Genomic DNA, 12,779 nt, shown 5'->3' with positions numbered 1-12,779 from the left:
TTTAAGTAAAAGAACTGATTTATTTCATTTATGACATTGTGGCCATGAGCTTCCATAAAATAAAATTTTTTTATTATTTCTTATTACATTAAATATTTCACAGACATCCCACCTTATACAAACTCATGTCATGGAGTTGTCATGTCTGTTGGCAGGGTTAAGGGTCAGTGGGGAGTCATGTTTTTCATACTTCAGTGACAAACTGTCTTGACACGCACACATTATAAATACTGAATCTTAAGTGTTTTTTTTCTTTTCTCTCTACATTTCTATGGAATAGTACGTTCAGTTCACACCAGGTATGTTTTGCTCAGCATTTTAATTATGTTAGCCTACACCTTTTTCACCCCAGTTACTGACTATTTCAACACTTTGAAGGCTTCCAACAAATCAGCCAGTCAGCCTTCAGTGGCCGTTCATCTAAAAGCTATTGTTCTTTACAGGACTTCAATTCCCTGCTCTCCAGAAAGACAGAAATTGTTGTCCAAGTGTGCATATTATTGGTCTACAAATCTTTTAAATTACCCCCTGGGGACAAATAAAGTGAATTGAATTGAATTTTATATCTTGAAAAACAAGCTCTACTGGTTTGAGTGGAGATTAAATAAGAGTTGGAAAACAACAAGATGCCTTTAAATATCAAAGTCACGTGAGTTAAAAGAGGCACAGACCCTGTTGGAGATATTCCAACAAAACGAGATGCTGTATGGGAAAATGACTCAAGAGATTCAGTCAGATGTAAAACCACAAAGCAATGTAGCTGTGTTTCTTCCACTTCCATGTGTTTAGTATAATATAATCTGTAAGCGTGTGTTGTCCTATTTTTATTGTTTTGTTGTGTATCTCAGCTTGTCATGAAATCTACTTGTGTGTCAACACACTTGTTGAGTCAAGTTGTAAACAGTTATAAACTGTGGTAAACGACAGAATCAAAATCTGAGTGTAATGACTGTTTGCTGCTTCAGAACAGACAGACATGTCAGTGACCTCGACTCTGAACGACTGAACTTTGTCCTGCAGGACAGAAACAGTTACGGATTCCACAGGAAAAGGCTCTAACTCCTTCCACTTTCTCTGTTCATGCTTGAGAAGAAACCTGAGTAAAAAGTGCTCATGGCGGAGAGGAGAGCAGCAGGAAGATCAGCAGTGGAGCCAGGATTCCTGCAATTTAATGATCTGGCCTGTGAGTCGGTCGGTGGGAAGGTGAGTGCAGTTTCCACATATGGGACACAGTCACTAATAATCATTAACTACAGACAAGCAGAGCTTAAAGACTATTTGAAGTGTGAATATGTAATGAATGACACATAGCTTGACAGCTTATTCAGTGACTCAGATTTGCCTGAATGGTTCATCTTTTCAGGAACAAGAAAGTGTGGAAAGTGACGGCTTGTTGCTCTTTCAGGTGATTTTTGCTACAGACGAATGGTTCGCTCCTGCTGCCAACCTGCTGAAGGTACAACACAAAACATGTGGATAATAAAACATTTAGTTTTATTCTGCAGACCAGACCGACACACTGAGGAGGCAAACAAGTCCACCTCAGTTCTGAACAACATGGATTTGGAACAAGAATATAGATGTATTACAGACTTCATGTCACACTCTCACTAGTGTGTTACTTTGATTTTTGTAGGACCCGAAAAGGAGGAGACTGCAGGGGAAGAGTCACAGTAAATTAAAGTTTTATTTAAAGAAAAGCAAACAACAGAAAGTCACTCTGTGAGAAGGACGGGAAAACACTCGCAGCCATAACTAAAGTAAAGTAAAACATAACATCAACTTAAAGACTCTGGAGGGGGGTGATAAGCTTAATAACGGTGCAGGGAATAAACACAGTCACTAAGGGGAAGGCAAACAGGGACACAGTAAACATAAGGCTCTGCCAGACCAAAGGGACAAACAAACACTTAATAAGGGTCAAAGACGCAGGGAGAACTAGAAACAAAACTACACACAGAAACAAACAGGAAAACTAACCTCAGAGCAAAATACACAGGGAACAGATTAGGGAACAGATTGGGCATCAGAGGGGGCCAAGACCAAAGCAATAATCCACAGGTCTGTTCTCTGGTGAAACTGAGGAGACAATCTAGCAGCGAGCGGTGGGGAAAGCTGGGTATAAATACCAGGGGCCACAGGTGAAAACAATCTAAGTTAATGGGGAACACAAAGCTAAGGAACCTAACAGGGAAGTGGAGCAGGGTGATTAACAAAATAAAAGCCAGGAACAGGAAGTAAAGTTAAACAAAAACTGGTCCAAAAACCGGGACAGTGACACTTCACAGACTTTTACTTAAACTAATATAGAAAAACTTGAGAAAAAACAACTTCATTACTTCTGGATTTTACTTAAAAAAACTAGTTATTCAGCCATGTCAGTGTCCCCAATGTTTAGAGGAGCACAAACTGAGTAAAACAGATTAGTCCAGACGTAGATCAGCTTCGCTCTTTACTGTCAGGTTTCCTGCCTCAGTGTTGCCTGAGACGCCTGTAACAAGTGTGAGGGGTCATAAAGCCGGAGCCTATAGTTAAAACATCTCCATGTGGCTAAAGAGCATGTGGACACTGTTTAACAACTGGAGAAAAAGTTAAATCAGAATAATCCAGTAATAACCACACATTCACCAAAAGCTAAGCTAACATACCTGCAGCTTCCCTGTGGTTAACTAGGGTCTGTTTCCTCCTTTTGTCTGTTAATCTGTCCACCACACAATTATTGGGACTTTAACCATTTATTCCTCTATAGTTCCTCTTTATTTCTTCTCATTTACATGTTTGTTGTGATTGATTTCCCATTTGTGTTTTCAGGAACATGGGTTTTAAGTTGTGACCTGTAATTTTTCTCAACCAAAGCCCAAAGGACGTTTAGCCACAGTCATGTCGCCTGACTGTGGCTACAAGTGCTTTAGTCTTGGTGGTGCAGCCTCACATTAAAGATAATGGAAACGGCTCTGCTCAAATTATGGGTGTGGACATGTCCCTACTGTCACAACTAGGGCCTTGTTTTAAAGTGTGTGCTGACTGTGTGTTGCTGCAGAGAGAGCAACCACAATTCATCGCCTCTGCCTTCACCGAGTTCGGAAAGTGGATGGATGGATGGGAGACGAGGAGGAAGAGAACTCCTGGTCAGTATCTGCCAATGTAACAAATGGAACTGTTCTCTAAAAAATCCTGTGGTAGGGACACAGGTGAAGTCAAACACTTGTGATACAGGTGTCCATCATGCAGAGAGCTGTGGGCAACGCGTGTATTAATACAGAAATTGGTCATCAACACTGCAGTTTAGTGTGAGGATTTAATTTCGTGTTTCTTTCTGTTAAAGGTCACGACTGGTGCCTCGTCGAGCTGGGGGTACCTGGACTAATCTATGGCTTCGATGTCGACACGTCCTTCTTCACAGGAAACCACTCGCCTCATGTCTCCATCCAGGCTTCCTGTCTGGGTATCAGCCTATTATATCTATTTTTAAATCTCCATCCATAACGCGATGTTACCTTCGTCTTTTTTCACAAGGGAGTCACAAACCACATTGCAATAAAAACAGCAAGTAACTGAAAAACACAGGTACATACACTTGTTCACGGGGAACCTAAATTTGATTATAAGTGTCATCAGCAAACTCTTTATTGGACAAATAGACAATGATAGAGCCACTTCCTTTGACCATGAGTGAGACTTTTGGCTTTTTGTTTTTAGACTTAGACTCATTTATTTTGTCCAGTGCAAACGTATGTTCATATGCAGTCCACACACACGTGTTTATGTGCTATATGTGTTTTTCACCAGACCCTGCCCCCACATTCACGCTGGAAGGAGACCGAACCGGCATGGCTGCCTCTGACAGTCAGATGGCTGCTGTCGCCAAGGTAACGCTGATAAAAGTCCAACAGTTGGCTGTTAGCAGGTTCTGTCCACCAAGGTGGGACTGACAAGCCATCTGATCACCATGGTAACATGTCCTTAGCTCAAACACGCAGTGATCTTTGAGAAATGGCTGACAGATGTGGTTTGATTGACAGCTGGGCTCTGAGGCGTGGCCGGAGCTGGTCAGTGTGTCGGAGCTGAAGCCCGGATTCTCCGACTGCTGCCACAACTACTTCAAGGTCGAATACAAGCACAGAGTCACACACCTGCGCCTCAACATGTACCCTGGTACATACACACACACAGTAAGATAATGATACATACAGTATATTATAGAACAACATGTGCATCGGTTTTCAGATGGGGGCATAGCCAGACTGCGGGTGTACGGCATTGGGCAGAAAGACTGGTCCTCTGTCTCCAACAATCAGGACATCGATCTCGTGGCTCTGACCAATGGGGGAGTCTGTCTGGGCTACAGTGATGCCCACTTTGGACATCCACGCAATATGATTGGTAGAAAAATATAATTGGACCTGGACATTAAGTCTTGATCATTGAGCTTATGTTGAATCAGTCTCGGTCACTACACTCCCAGCTAAGTGTGGGAGGACTGGTCTCACTGGGGACACTGGTGTGTTGTGTTCACAGGTCTTGGTCGAGCTGCCAACATGGCCGATGGATGGGAAACAGCTCGCAGACTGGACCGACCCAAGAAACTGAGGGTTTAGACACTGACACCATACTTACTGTAAAACCTCATCATTACTAGAATTGTCCTCAAGCTGTTCATTGTGTCCCTGCTGGTTTTCTTGCAGGTGGACCAGCAGGGGATTTTGCAGGTCCCTGGCTGGGAGTGGGCGGTGTTTCGTCTCGGTCATCCTGGAGTGATCAGCAGGATCGAGATTGATACCAACCACTTCAAAGGTTGATGCTCAGCTGCTTCTCTCTTGAATTCTTAGGTTAAAGTGCAGACAAAAACAAACACACCCACCTTTAACCTGGTGTTTTCTCATCCAGGTAACTTTCCTGACTCCTGCAGGATTGAGGCCTGCACTCTGACACCTGAAGAGGAAGCTCAGTGCATCAAAAGCAGGTGGAATTTTCGGAAATGGCAGGTTCTTCTTGCCCCTCAGAAGGTAGATTTATACAACCTTTAAAAAAATGTTCACGTTCTGGAAAAACAGACTCCTTAATGGCATCTTCCCCTGTGTCCTGCAGCTTCGTCCTCACCTCAGACACCACTACAGCGGGGTGGAGCTGACTCTGAACCGACCTGTCAGTCACGTCCGTGTCATCATCGCCCCAGACGGAGGCGTCAGTCGGCTGCGGATATGGGGTCGACCCACGAAAGCAGCTCCATCCAATCAGCATATAGCAGCATCCAAACTGTGAGAGTCACCTCAGAGCTTACTGAAATGCAAACACTCATGAGTCTGTGGTGTAACAATAAAACACACAACCAGCCTGATGCTCTTTTTGCTTGAAGATAATATATAGCACAGACACAAAAAAGAAGCTTCACAGTGCTGTGTGCACACTAATAATAGACAGTGCTGTCACTGTGGCGTCTACAGACTTTTAGTTTACTGTGAAAGACACTGATGGTTTAAGACATGTACCATTGTCACAGAGATTTCTTTTGTTTGGCAGGTGTGGATTTACTTTTCTGATCAGTTGTTTCACAAACCTTTGACCTGTACCTGTGTGAATGAATCATGTAGAACCATTGGCAGGGAGAACACCAGTCATAGACTCACAGGTCAAATGGAGGCTGTAATTCAAAACTAGACAGACTTACTGAACATCCAACAAACAGTCCAGGCAGTGATAACAGGAAGCAAAGGCCATTTGAAAGGCACAGGTCAGTCCTTACTGTGGGCAGAAACTGGTTCCAAATGGAAGAGATAAGGTGGCAAATCCTTGAAACCTGGGCAATCAAGGCACCCACGTCCATGCATTCAGGATTCAGGGAAACTGGCAGGTACAGGATAATTACTGGAGAGGTGATTAGTCAGTGGGGAACAGGTGTGCAGGTGAAGCAGGAACATGTAAGGGAGATGAGGACACCTGGTGGCTAAATGGGAAGATGTCGGGGGACAGAGGACAGAGCTGTGACTGCAGCGTTTTTTCTGACCAACAAAATCTAAATATTGGCTCTGAGTGAAAAGCAGAGCGTTTTCAGCAAGTTTGGTTCCAAATGCACGTCAGCCACAACATTAAAACCACCTACAACATTAGTTTGTTCCAGCCATGAAACAAGCCAGGACTTTCGTTCTGCTTGTTGAAGATTGTTCTGTTCTCCTAGAACCTCGGTTGATCTTTGAAAAAGCTCACAACCCTCTTTCAAAGGTTTTTCCAAAACCGTCACAGACTGGTTTACTGTGAACTGCTGGCTGAAAGTTCATTTAACGGGTGAAAATGTAAATGATTGCAGCTGATGCAAACAAACCTTGTTTGTGATGCGTCTGTTTCTCCTCACCACACTCATTTCACACACTCCTCACCAGAGCTGAATATTTCTCAGTTGATGAGGTTGTGGGGGGAGGAGAGGGATCAATGACGTCTCCACCTTCATCTTCTTTAGAAATTACTGATAAAACAACCTAATGGTCATCGATCAGCCACTGATTGATTTCCTCTGGACCTCGTCTGTCTGTCTCACGCTCAAGGTCAGTTTGAATCACGTCATCCCCCTCCCACCTTCCGCCCTCCCCACACAGATGTTATTCAGGAATGGACAAGGAGGACTCTAAGACCTGCTACAATACAATTAACACTGGGAACCATGAAAGCATTCCCCATGTCAGGGGAACAGAATAAAATCATTTAAACTTATTTCTCTCTAAATAGAACAAAGACACACTCCAAATGTTAAAACTGAGATTATTTTCATTAAATATTTGCTCATTTTGAATTTGATGCAGCAACACGCTTCAAAAACATTAGGGCAGGAGAACATTGACCACAGAGTAGCATCACGTCTTTTTAACCAACACTGTAAATGTTTGGGAAGTGTCTCCTCCTACAGAAAACACAGATGAAGCAACAAAACTAAAGGAAAGCAGGATAAAACACGACATCTGATTGTTAAACCTTTGTGAACAGTATTTCTCGCCCCAAACAGCTGAATACAGAAAATACAAAGCGGATTGATCAGCTTTATATAAAAATGTTGATTTAGCAAACTCGTTTGCATCGTCCTGACCTGTTGTCAATGATTTCTGAGTGCAAAGGTCCACAGAAGCTGCTGCTGATCTTCCACAAACTAACACTATTCTTTTGCTTCTGGACATTTAACAGTGAGGGGTGGTCCTGCAGATGCTTTTTTGGGTTCTCTTTGACCTCCTTTCTGTCTGGAAGGTCTGCTCATCGAGCGGCTGCCTGACGTTAATAAAGACAAAGCACAGAGGGGAAATTAAAACCCGTTCCCTCCCCTAATGACACCATATCCATCATGTTGTGCTCTTTCACCTATTTTCTAACCCCCACCCCAACAAGAAAACACACTTTGCTACAAACATCATTGTTTCTGACGCTTCATCCTCTGATGATCCGGACGTCTGTCACCGGCAGGAATCGTAGGCAAAGTGATTTCAACTACTCACCTGTCAGGTACTTCCATATTCCTTTAACAGCTGCTTTTATCCAAAACTGTTCAGACGTGGATCTGAAGAGGAGAAGAGGAACCTGCAGAATAACTCAGAACTGCAACTGCTACAGTCCAGATGTGTTTATAGCTGTTACACTGGCCTGTGTGTGCTGGTCTTCATCTGCAGGGGGCAGCAGAGACAGACTGACTGGTGCAGACTTTGGATTTTTCTCTGCAGGTTGAATGAGGAGGAGGAGGAGGGATGGCACAGAGAAGAACAGCAAAGTAAAGAAGGAATCCAGGTCCATCATGTCTTTCAGATCCTGTTGAGATCAATTTAATGTGACAACATCAGGTCACATGACACCTGAATGTCCGCCATGTTGGACTAGTGAGTCCCACACCACAGTAAATCCAGCTAAAAAGTTGAACCACAGGACAAACTGCCACTGATGAAACAACAAAAATCTTGGACTTTTTTCCTCGGATTGGATTAAAAATAAACCCTACTTTAAGCTTTTGGAAAAAGTTGAAAGGGTTTAAAAATTTTCAAATATAACAGTAAAAACCTGCTGGTTTGACTGAGAGGAAGCAGGAGGCTCATGGACAGAAGTGAAACGGTCTCACTGATTCTGTCTCCTCTCAGCTGGTCCTCCTGAACAGGTTTGCGCTGCATGATCGTGTTCTAGTCCACTTTCCTCCACAGTCTAGTTTCCCTTTCCTTTTCCAACTACAGAGAACTGGGCATATGATGTTACACCTGTCTGCATCACACAGACCACAATATTTTGCTGCTCCTAAAACTCCATCTCTGCTGTCCCCATCTGAGTGATGAGGACACTGACTCTGAGTGTGACCGCTCACAAACTGCAGCAGAGTCTGCCTCTGTGTGGCTCAGAGTCCCAGGGGGTGCAGACATCCCTTAGCTGGGCCCTGTGGACGTGAGTGCTGCGTCTCACAGGCTGAGGATATGACTGCACCTTGCATCCTTATTTCCCCTGAGAGAATCCTGTTAGTGTGAATCCCCCTGAGAGAGCGCGGTGGCTTCATCAGCATAACACCGCCCGCCCGTCTGCCCCCCACCCCTCCAGACTGAGGGTACAGACCTGAAGCCTGATGAGGATGGATGGCTGTGTTATTCAGCACAGTCTCCCCCCTTGTGTCAGTCCTCACACATTTTCTCCACCTCAGATCCAGTCAGAGGTTCAACCATGTTCCAGCCTCTAAAAAATTAGATTTTCAAATCGCCCTCTCAACCTGCAGCAACTTGCAGCAACCTTAACCAAACACCTGATTCAGAATTTCCGTCATCCTTTGCTGTTTAGTTGGGACGAAAACAAAGGATGTGCATTAAAACATCCAGTGAATGTGCAGCTGCAGCATTTGGTACAAAACAACTTCATGGGTGTCAACTGTGCACAGGGGCTTAAACGTCCACAGACTACAGAGGAAGCACACAAAGCCATTCTGCAGTGAGTTCCAGCAGCATGTTCATTTTCACTATCAGCTAAAGGTCAGAGATGAGCCCTCATCCGTCTCCCCTCACGATCGATCCTCCTCACCTTGGACTAAACACAGAAAGAAACATCTCCGACTCAGCTCTGAGATTATCATGAGAAGAGTGGAGTCAGCAGAATGTGGAGGCTGCTTATTAGTCCTGTTTGTTTCCCAGTAGCCAAAGAGAAAAACACTCAAGGGAGAAGTTGTATGTTCGATTCCTTTATATGAGTTTTTTTTTTCACAGTCTGCAAAACTGAGCAGGAAAGACTGAAGATCAGAAAGTCTTCTTCTTGCAAGCCAAAGAAGTCTTTCCTCTGATACGTCATGTAATAGGAGTAGACATATGCACAATACAGAACTCCTTAGCCTACCTCCAAATGATTTGACTGTATTTACCTAAAAGTCAGGCACATCGTCTTACAGCTGTTTGCCCGCAGCAGTGGGAAATTCAGGAACGTCTCAACTTGTGAGGCCCTGTGTGTTGTCTCAAACCCTGTTCAGCTTCCACACATTCATTAAACACTCTTCGCACTGCTCAGGGCTTCATGTGGGGCTCCGACCGTTTCAAATGAAAGCTGGGGAGAGTGCGGTGCAGGAAAAGAGCTGCTGGCAGTGTGTTGGTTTGAATGTTGATGAGTGACTAATGAGAATGTGTAACATTTTTTCATTTTTCTGATGATAAAAGCAGCTGTTGGACACATCTGGCCTCAAGTGTCAGAAAATGAATTCATGTCTGAATCGTTCTGTGCACAAACACGAGGAGGAAAAACCTGGTTTCACATGTGAACACTAACCAATCAGATTGTGTGTCGTTCTGAGTCGGCCTCTGCTCTGCAGCTCTGTGAAGAGCTGTGACTGCAGGCTCCTGCTTCACTGCAGGATTTTACAGAAACAGGTGAAATGGTCTGAGAGCGTTTGTGCTGCCATCGGGAAGCTGACCAATCAGCAACAAGAAAATCCTCCCCTGGCTGCTTACAGACAGTCAATTAGTATGCAGCACACACACTCCCCCCACCTCCTTACTTCATTTCTCCGTCACACTCGGCTGCTCGCCCTCCTCGTTCGCTCGGAGCTGCAGCAGCAGCAGGGTGGGGGGGGGGCTGGAGTCAATGGGTTCACAGGGATCGACATTTTTAAAAGAAATGACGGCAGAGTGCATCGATTCAGCTCACACAGTCCAAACAGACAGACGATGGGGGGGGATGTGGCCCTCCATTTTGTGCCTCTCATGTGTCACCATCACAGTCAGCGGCAGAAAATACACACAGCAAAGGTGATGTCAACAAATTTGGCTTCTCTGGAGAATTTCTTTTGTACCAAAATAAAAAATTATGTTGTCTGGTCCCATTCATCCTCCAACCTGCAGTCAGCTGGAATAAACTGGGTTAATCAGCAGGATAATGTTATTTGGCCAATTAGCAACATGCTAATGAACTGATGTAGTCACATTATGTGGCTTTGTGTGAGATACAGGGACTTGCTGCTGCAGCCACTTTCATCACGAAGAGAGAGAATGGAAGCTGAAAAATACCTGCACAACATAACACACACAGAAACACTCAGTCAGGTTTAGAGGCTGAGGAGTTTATCTGTCACCTCTACATTTATCACATATTACACAACAGTTTCTATCATTCTTCAAATGATCATAGTTGGATTTCAGTTTCTGCTGTTCAGGTTCACACATCAACATAACAGCAGGGAATTTTGTCATTGTACTTAAAACACAGCAGAATAACAGAAATGTCACATTTCCGTCATGTTTCCACCTGGTTTTCTTCTTCTAATCAACTTCTGGACAATCTGTCAATCTTAGCTCAGACTCACGATGGAGACGAGACTTTTCCTTCTCATCTTGTTACAGTTTGTTAGAAATAAAGCAAGAGTGAGGTTCTTTTAATCTCTCCTGCACAAGTGTTTTTGAACATGCAATCGTTAAAAATGTGATTCAGACTCCTCATCACAAACGTACTTCCTGAATTAATTCCCATTAGTAAAAAGGAGACGTTATTCATGTGGCTTTTGCAGTGAAACTCTGTGACCACTCAGAAAAGATGGATCTGCATTAAGAGGATTGATTTCTGTTCTCCTAACGAGTCTGATCGATATTTACCAGAACACACCACACCTGCAGTTTACTGTGTGTGTGTTTGTGTGTGTGTGTGTGTGTGTGTTGCTGTTTTGTCTCAGATGTGTTTAATCAGCCACCACGCTGTGAGAAAAGCTGCAGACAGCACATTCTAATGCAGCACATTTACACAAACACAGTGATGGTTGGTGTCCTGAACATGAAATGTGTGGTTGATTCAGAACAGATGTTTTATTCCTGTTTTAAATATGTTTGATTTCACTCTTATACACGCAGAAATTATTTATGACAATCTGGAAACAAAATTGTTTGCTCTTTAATTTAAGTATGACCATATCAACTACATTTCCTCCAGCCTGATAAGGATGGACACGTGAAAACGCATCTTTGCTGCAGAAGCAATCAGGTTTCTGCAGGAAACAAAACCACTGGATGGATTGTGGTAAGGCAACATGATAAATAAATGAATGGAGCAACATTAACTAACACAAGGGCAGACAATTTAACTCAATATGACCCTGAGAGCAGAGCCAGCAGACAGCAGGACACTGTGATGTCCCATCACCTCACTGCCCTGCAGCAGGACGAATCTGCACATCTAAAATTCACACTGCCTTTTTTCAAATTGTATTCCTGCTGCGTGTCAGAGCAGCTGGACGCTCTCCACACAGGAAACACCAACGTGTTGCATTAATGCCCTCAGCACAGATTACAGCAGACAGCAAACCTGAGATTTGATGCACAGCAGCTGAATCCTCTCGAATCGTATGCAAATGCGGAGCGTCCCAGATTACCTCACGCATGAAGAGACACAATCAATAATTATCAAGCAGCTGCTTCAAAGGTGAACCTGCTCTGCATACTGATCCTCATCCACAGAACTGAATGTTGGAGGACTAAAACCAGAGCTCAGAGTCAGAGGATCACAGCAGGTCGACCTGCTGGCTTCACAGAAATCATAACACTGAGAACCTTAAATGCTGCCAGAACAGCTCCAACCCTCAAGACTTTACAAGACCTCTGATCTCGTGCTTTCAAACCTCTTTGCTCTGATCTAAATCAGTCGGCCAGTTTTTGCTCTGTAACATGAAACCACTGCACAATGAACTGTGTTAATGATCTGGGCAACAAACCAACAAACCTCTGCAGCAGAGGCTGAATAAAAACACCAGACAGCTTCACGCTCTTTACGGAAGCTGAGCTGCCAGCTCGCTGTTTAGCCAAAAAACGCTGATTAGGGCTGGATTGAGATCGGATCCAACTCTCATCACAAACAAAACTAAGAGCAGACCGAGACCACATCCAGTGAACGGTCTGGTTGCGGTCGTTTTGGTCTGAACCCAAGTGTGATCAGTGTGTTCAGACCTGCCCAAAAGTTGAAAAGCAACCAGAATTTGATTCAGTTGGTTATGGTGAAAACACTGAGGTGTTAGCAGCAGATTCTGTCACTCAAATGTCTTCCAGCACATCCACCAGCATCTGTCTCCGCTTTGTGGTCTCTGCTCATCATGGCAAACTCTGAGCCTGACTGAATGACCTGCACCTTTGTTCTAACACCATTGTTTTTTCTGGATCTGTAAACATTCAGGCTCATCAGTTCACATGAACGTTCCCGACTCATGAATCCATGTCATCTAAATCTAGAAGTATTACATGTGAAAGCTGGAGGCTGTTACTGGTGAAGCCAGATTTAATGTTTACTGGAGGTTAACACTAACAGGGTTTCTGTCC

At 43.9% G+C, this 12,779-nt stretch overlaps 1 protein-coding gene across 3 annotated transcripts; it reads left to right on the top strand.

Moving 5' to 3' along the window:
* Positions 1 to 957: 957 nt before the first annotated feature.
* allc (allantoicase) lies at positions 958 to 5,334 on the top strand. 3 transcript variants are annotated; one of them, XM_067481260.1, is made up of 11 exons: positions 962 to 1,203; positions 1,364 to 1,456; positions 3,041 to 3,128; positions 3,326 to 3,445; positions 3,790 to 3,869; positions 4,023 to 4,155; positions 4,228 to 4,383; positions 4,519 to 4,592; positions 4,686 to 4,794; positions 4,888 to 5,006; positions 5,089 to 5,334. In XM_067481260.1, exons 1-11 carry the CDS (start codon positions 1,114 to 1,116, stop codon positions 5,260 to 5,262), a joined length of 1,236 nt encoding a protein of 411 aa, XP_067337361.1. In that variant the 5' UTR covers positions 962 to 1,113; the 3' UTR covers positions 5,263 to 5,334. The 3 variants fall into 3 exon arrangements, with proteins under 3 accessions (XP_067337363.1, XP_067337361.1, XP_067337362.1); XM_067481261.1 differs by having other exon boundaries at positions 966 to 1,203; positions 1,406 to 1,456; XM_067481262.1 differs by lacking the exons at positions 4,228 to 4,383; positions 4,519 to 4,592 and having other exon boundaries at positions 958 to 1,203; positions 4,023 to 4,172.
* The last annotated feature ends 7,445 nt before the right edge of the window (positions 5,335 to 12,779 follow it).

The sequence above is a fragment of the Channa argus genome, chromosome 17 (genome assembly GCF_033026475.1).
Source record: "Channa argus isolate prfri chromosome 17, Channa argus male v1.0, whole genome shotgun sequence".
Classification (NCBI taxonomy): domain Eukaryota; kingdom Metazoa; phylum Chordata; class Actinopteri; order Anabantiformes; family Channidae; genus Channa; species Channa argus.
The sequence above is the reverse complement of the archived record's forward strand: the minus strand, read 5'-3'. Positions and strand labels throughout refer to the sequence as shown.

Excerpts from the sequence above, each read along its gene's own strand:
- allc (XM_067481260.1), top strand. The coding sequence starts at position 1,114 with ATGGCGGAGAGGAGAGCAGCAGGAAGATCAGCAGTGGAGCCAGGATTC. Across the intron at positions 4,384-4,518 it reads ACATCCACGCAATATGATTG|GTCTTGGTCGAGCTGCCAAC; the intron begins GTAGAAAAATAT and ends TTGTGTTCACAG. Across the intron at positions 4,593-4,685 it reads ACCGACCCAAGAAACTGAGG|GTGGACCAGCAGGGGATTTT; the intron begins GTTTAGACACTG and ends GTTTTCTTGCAG.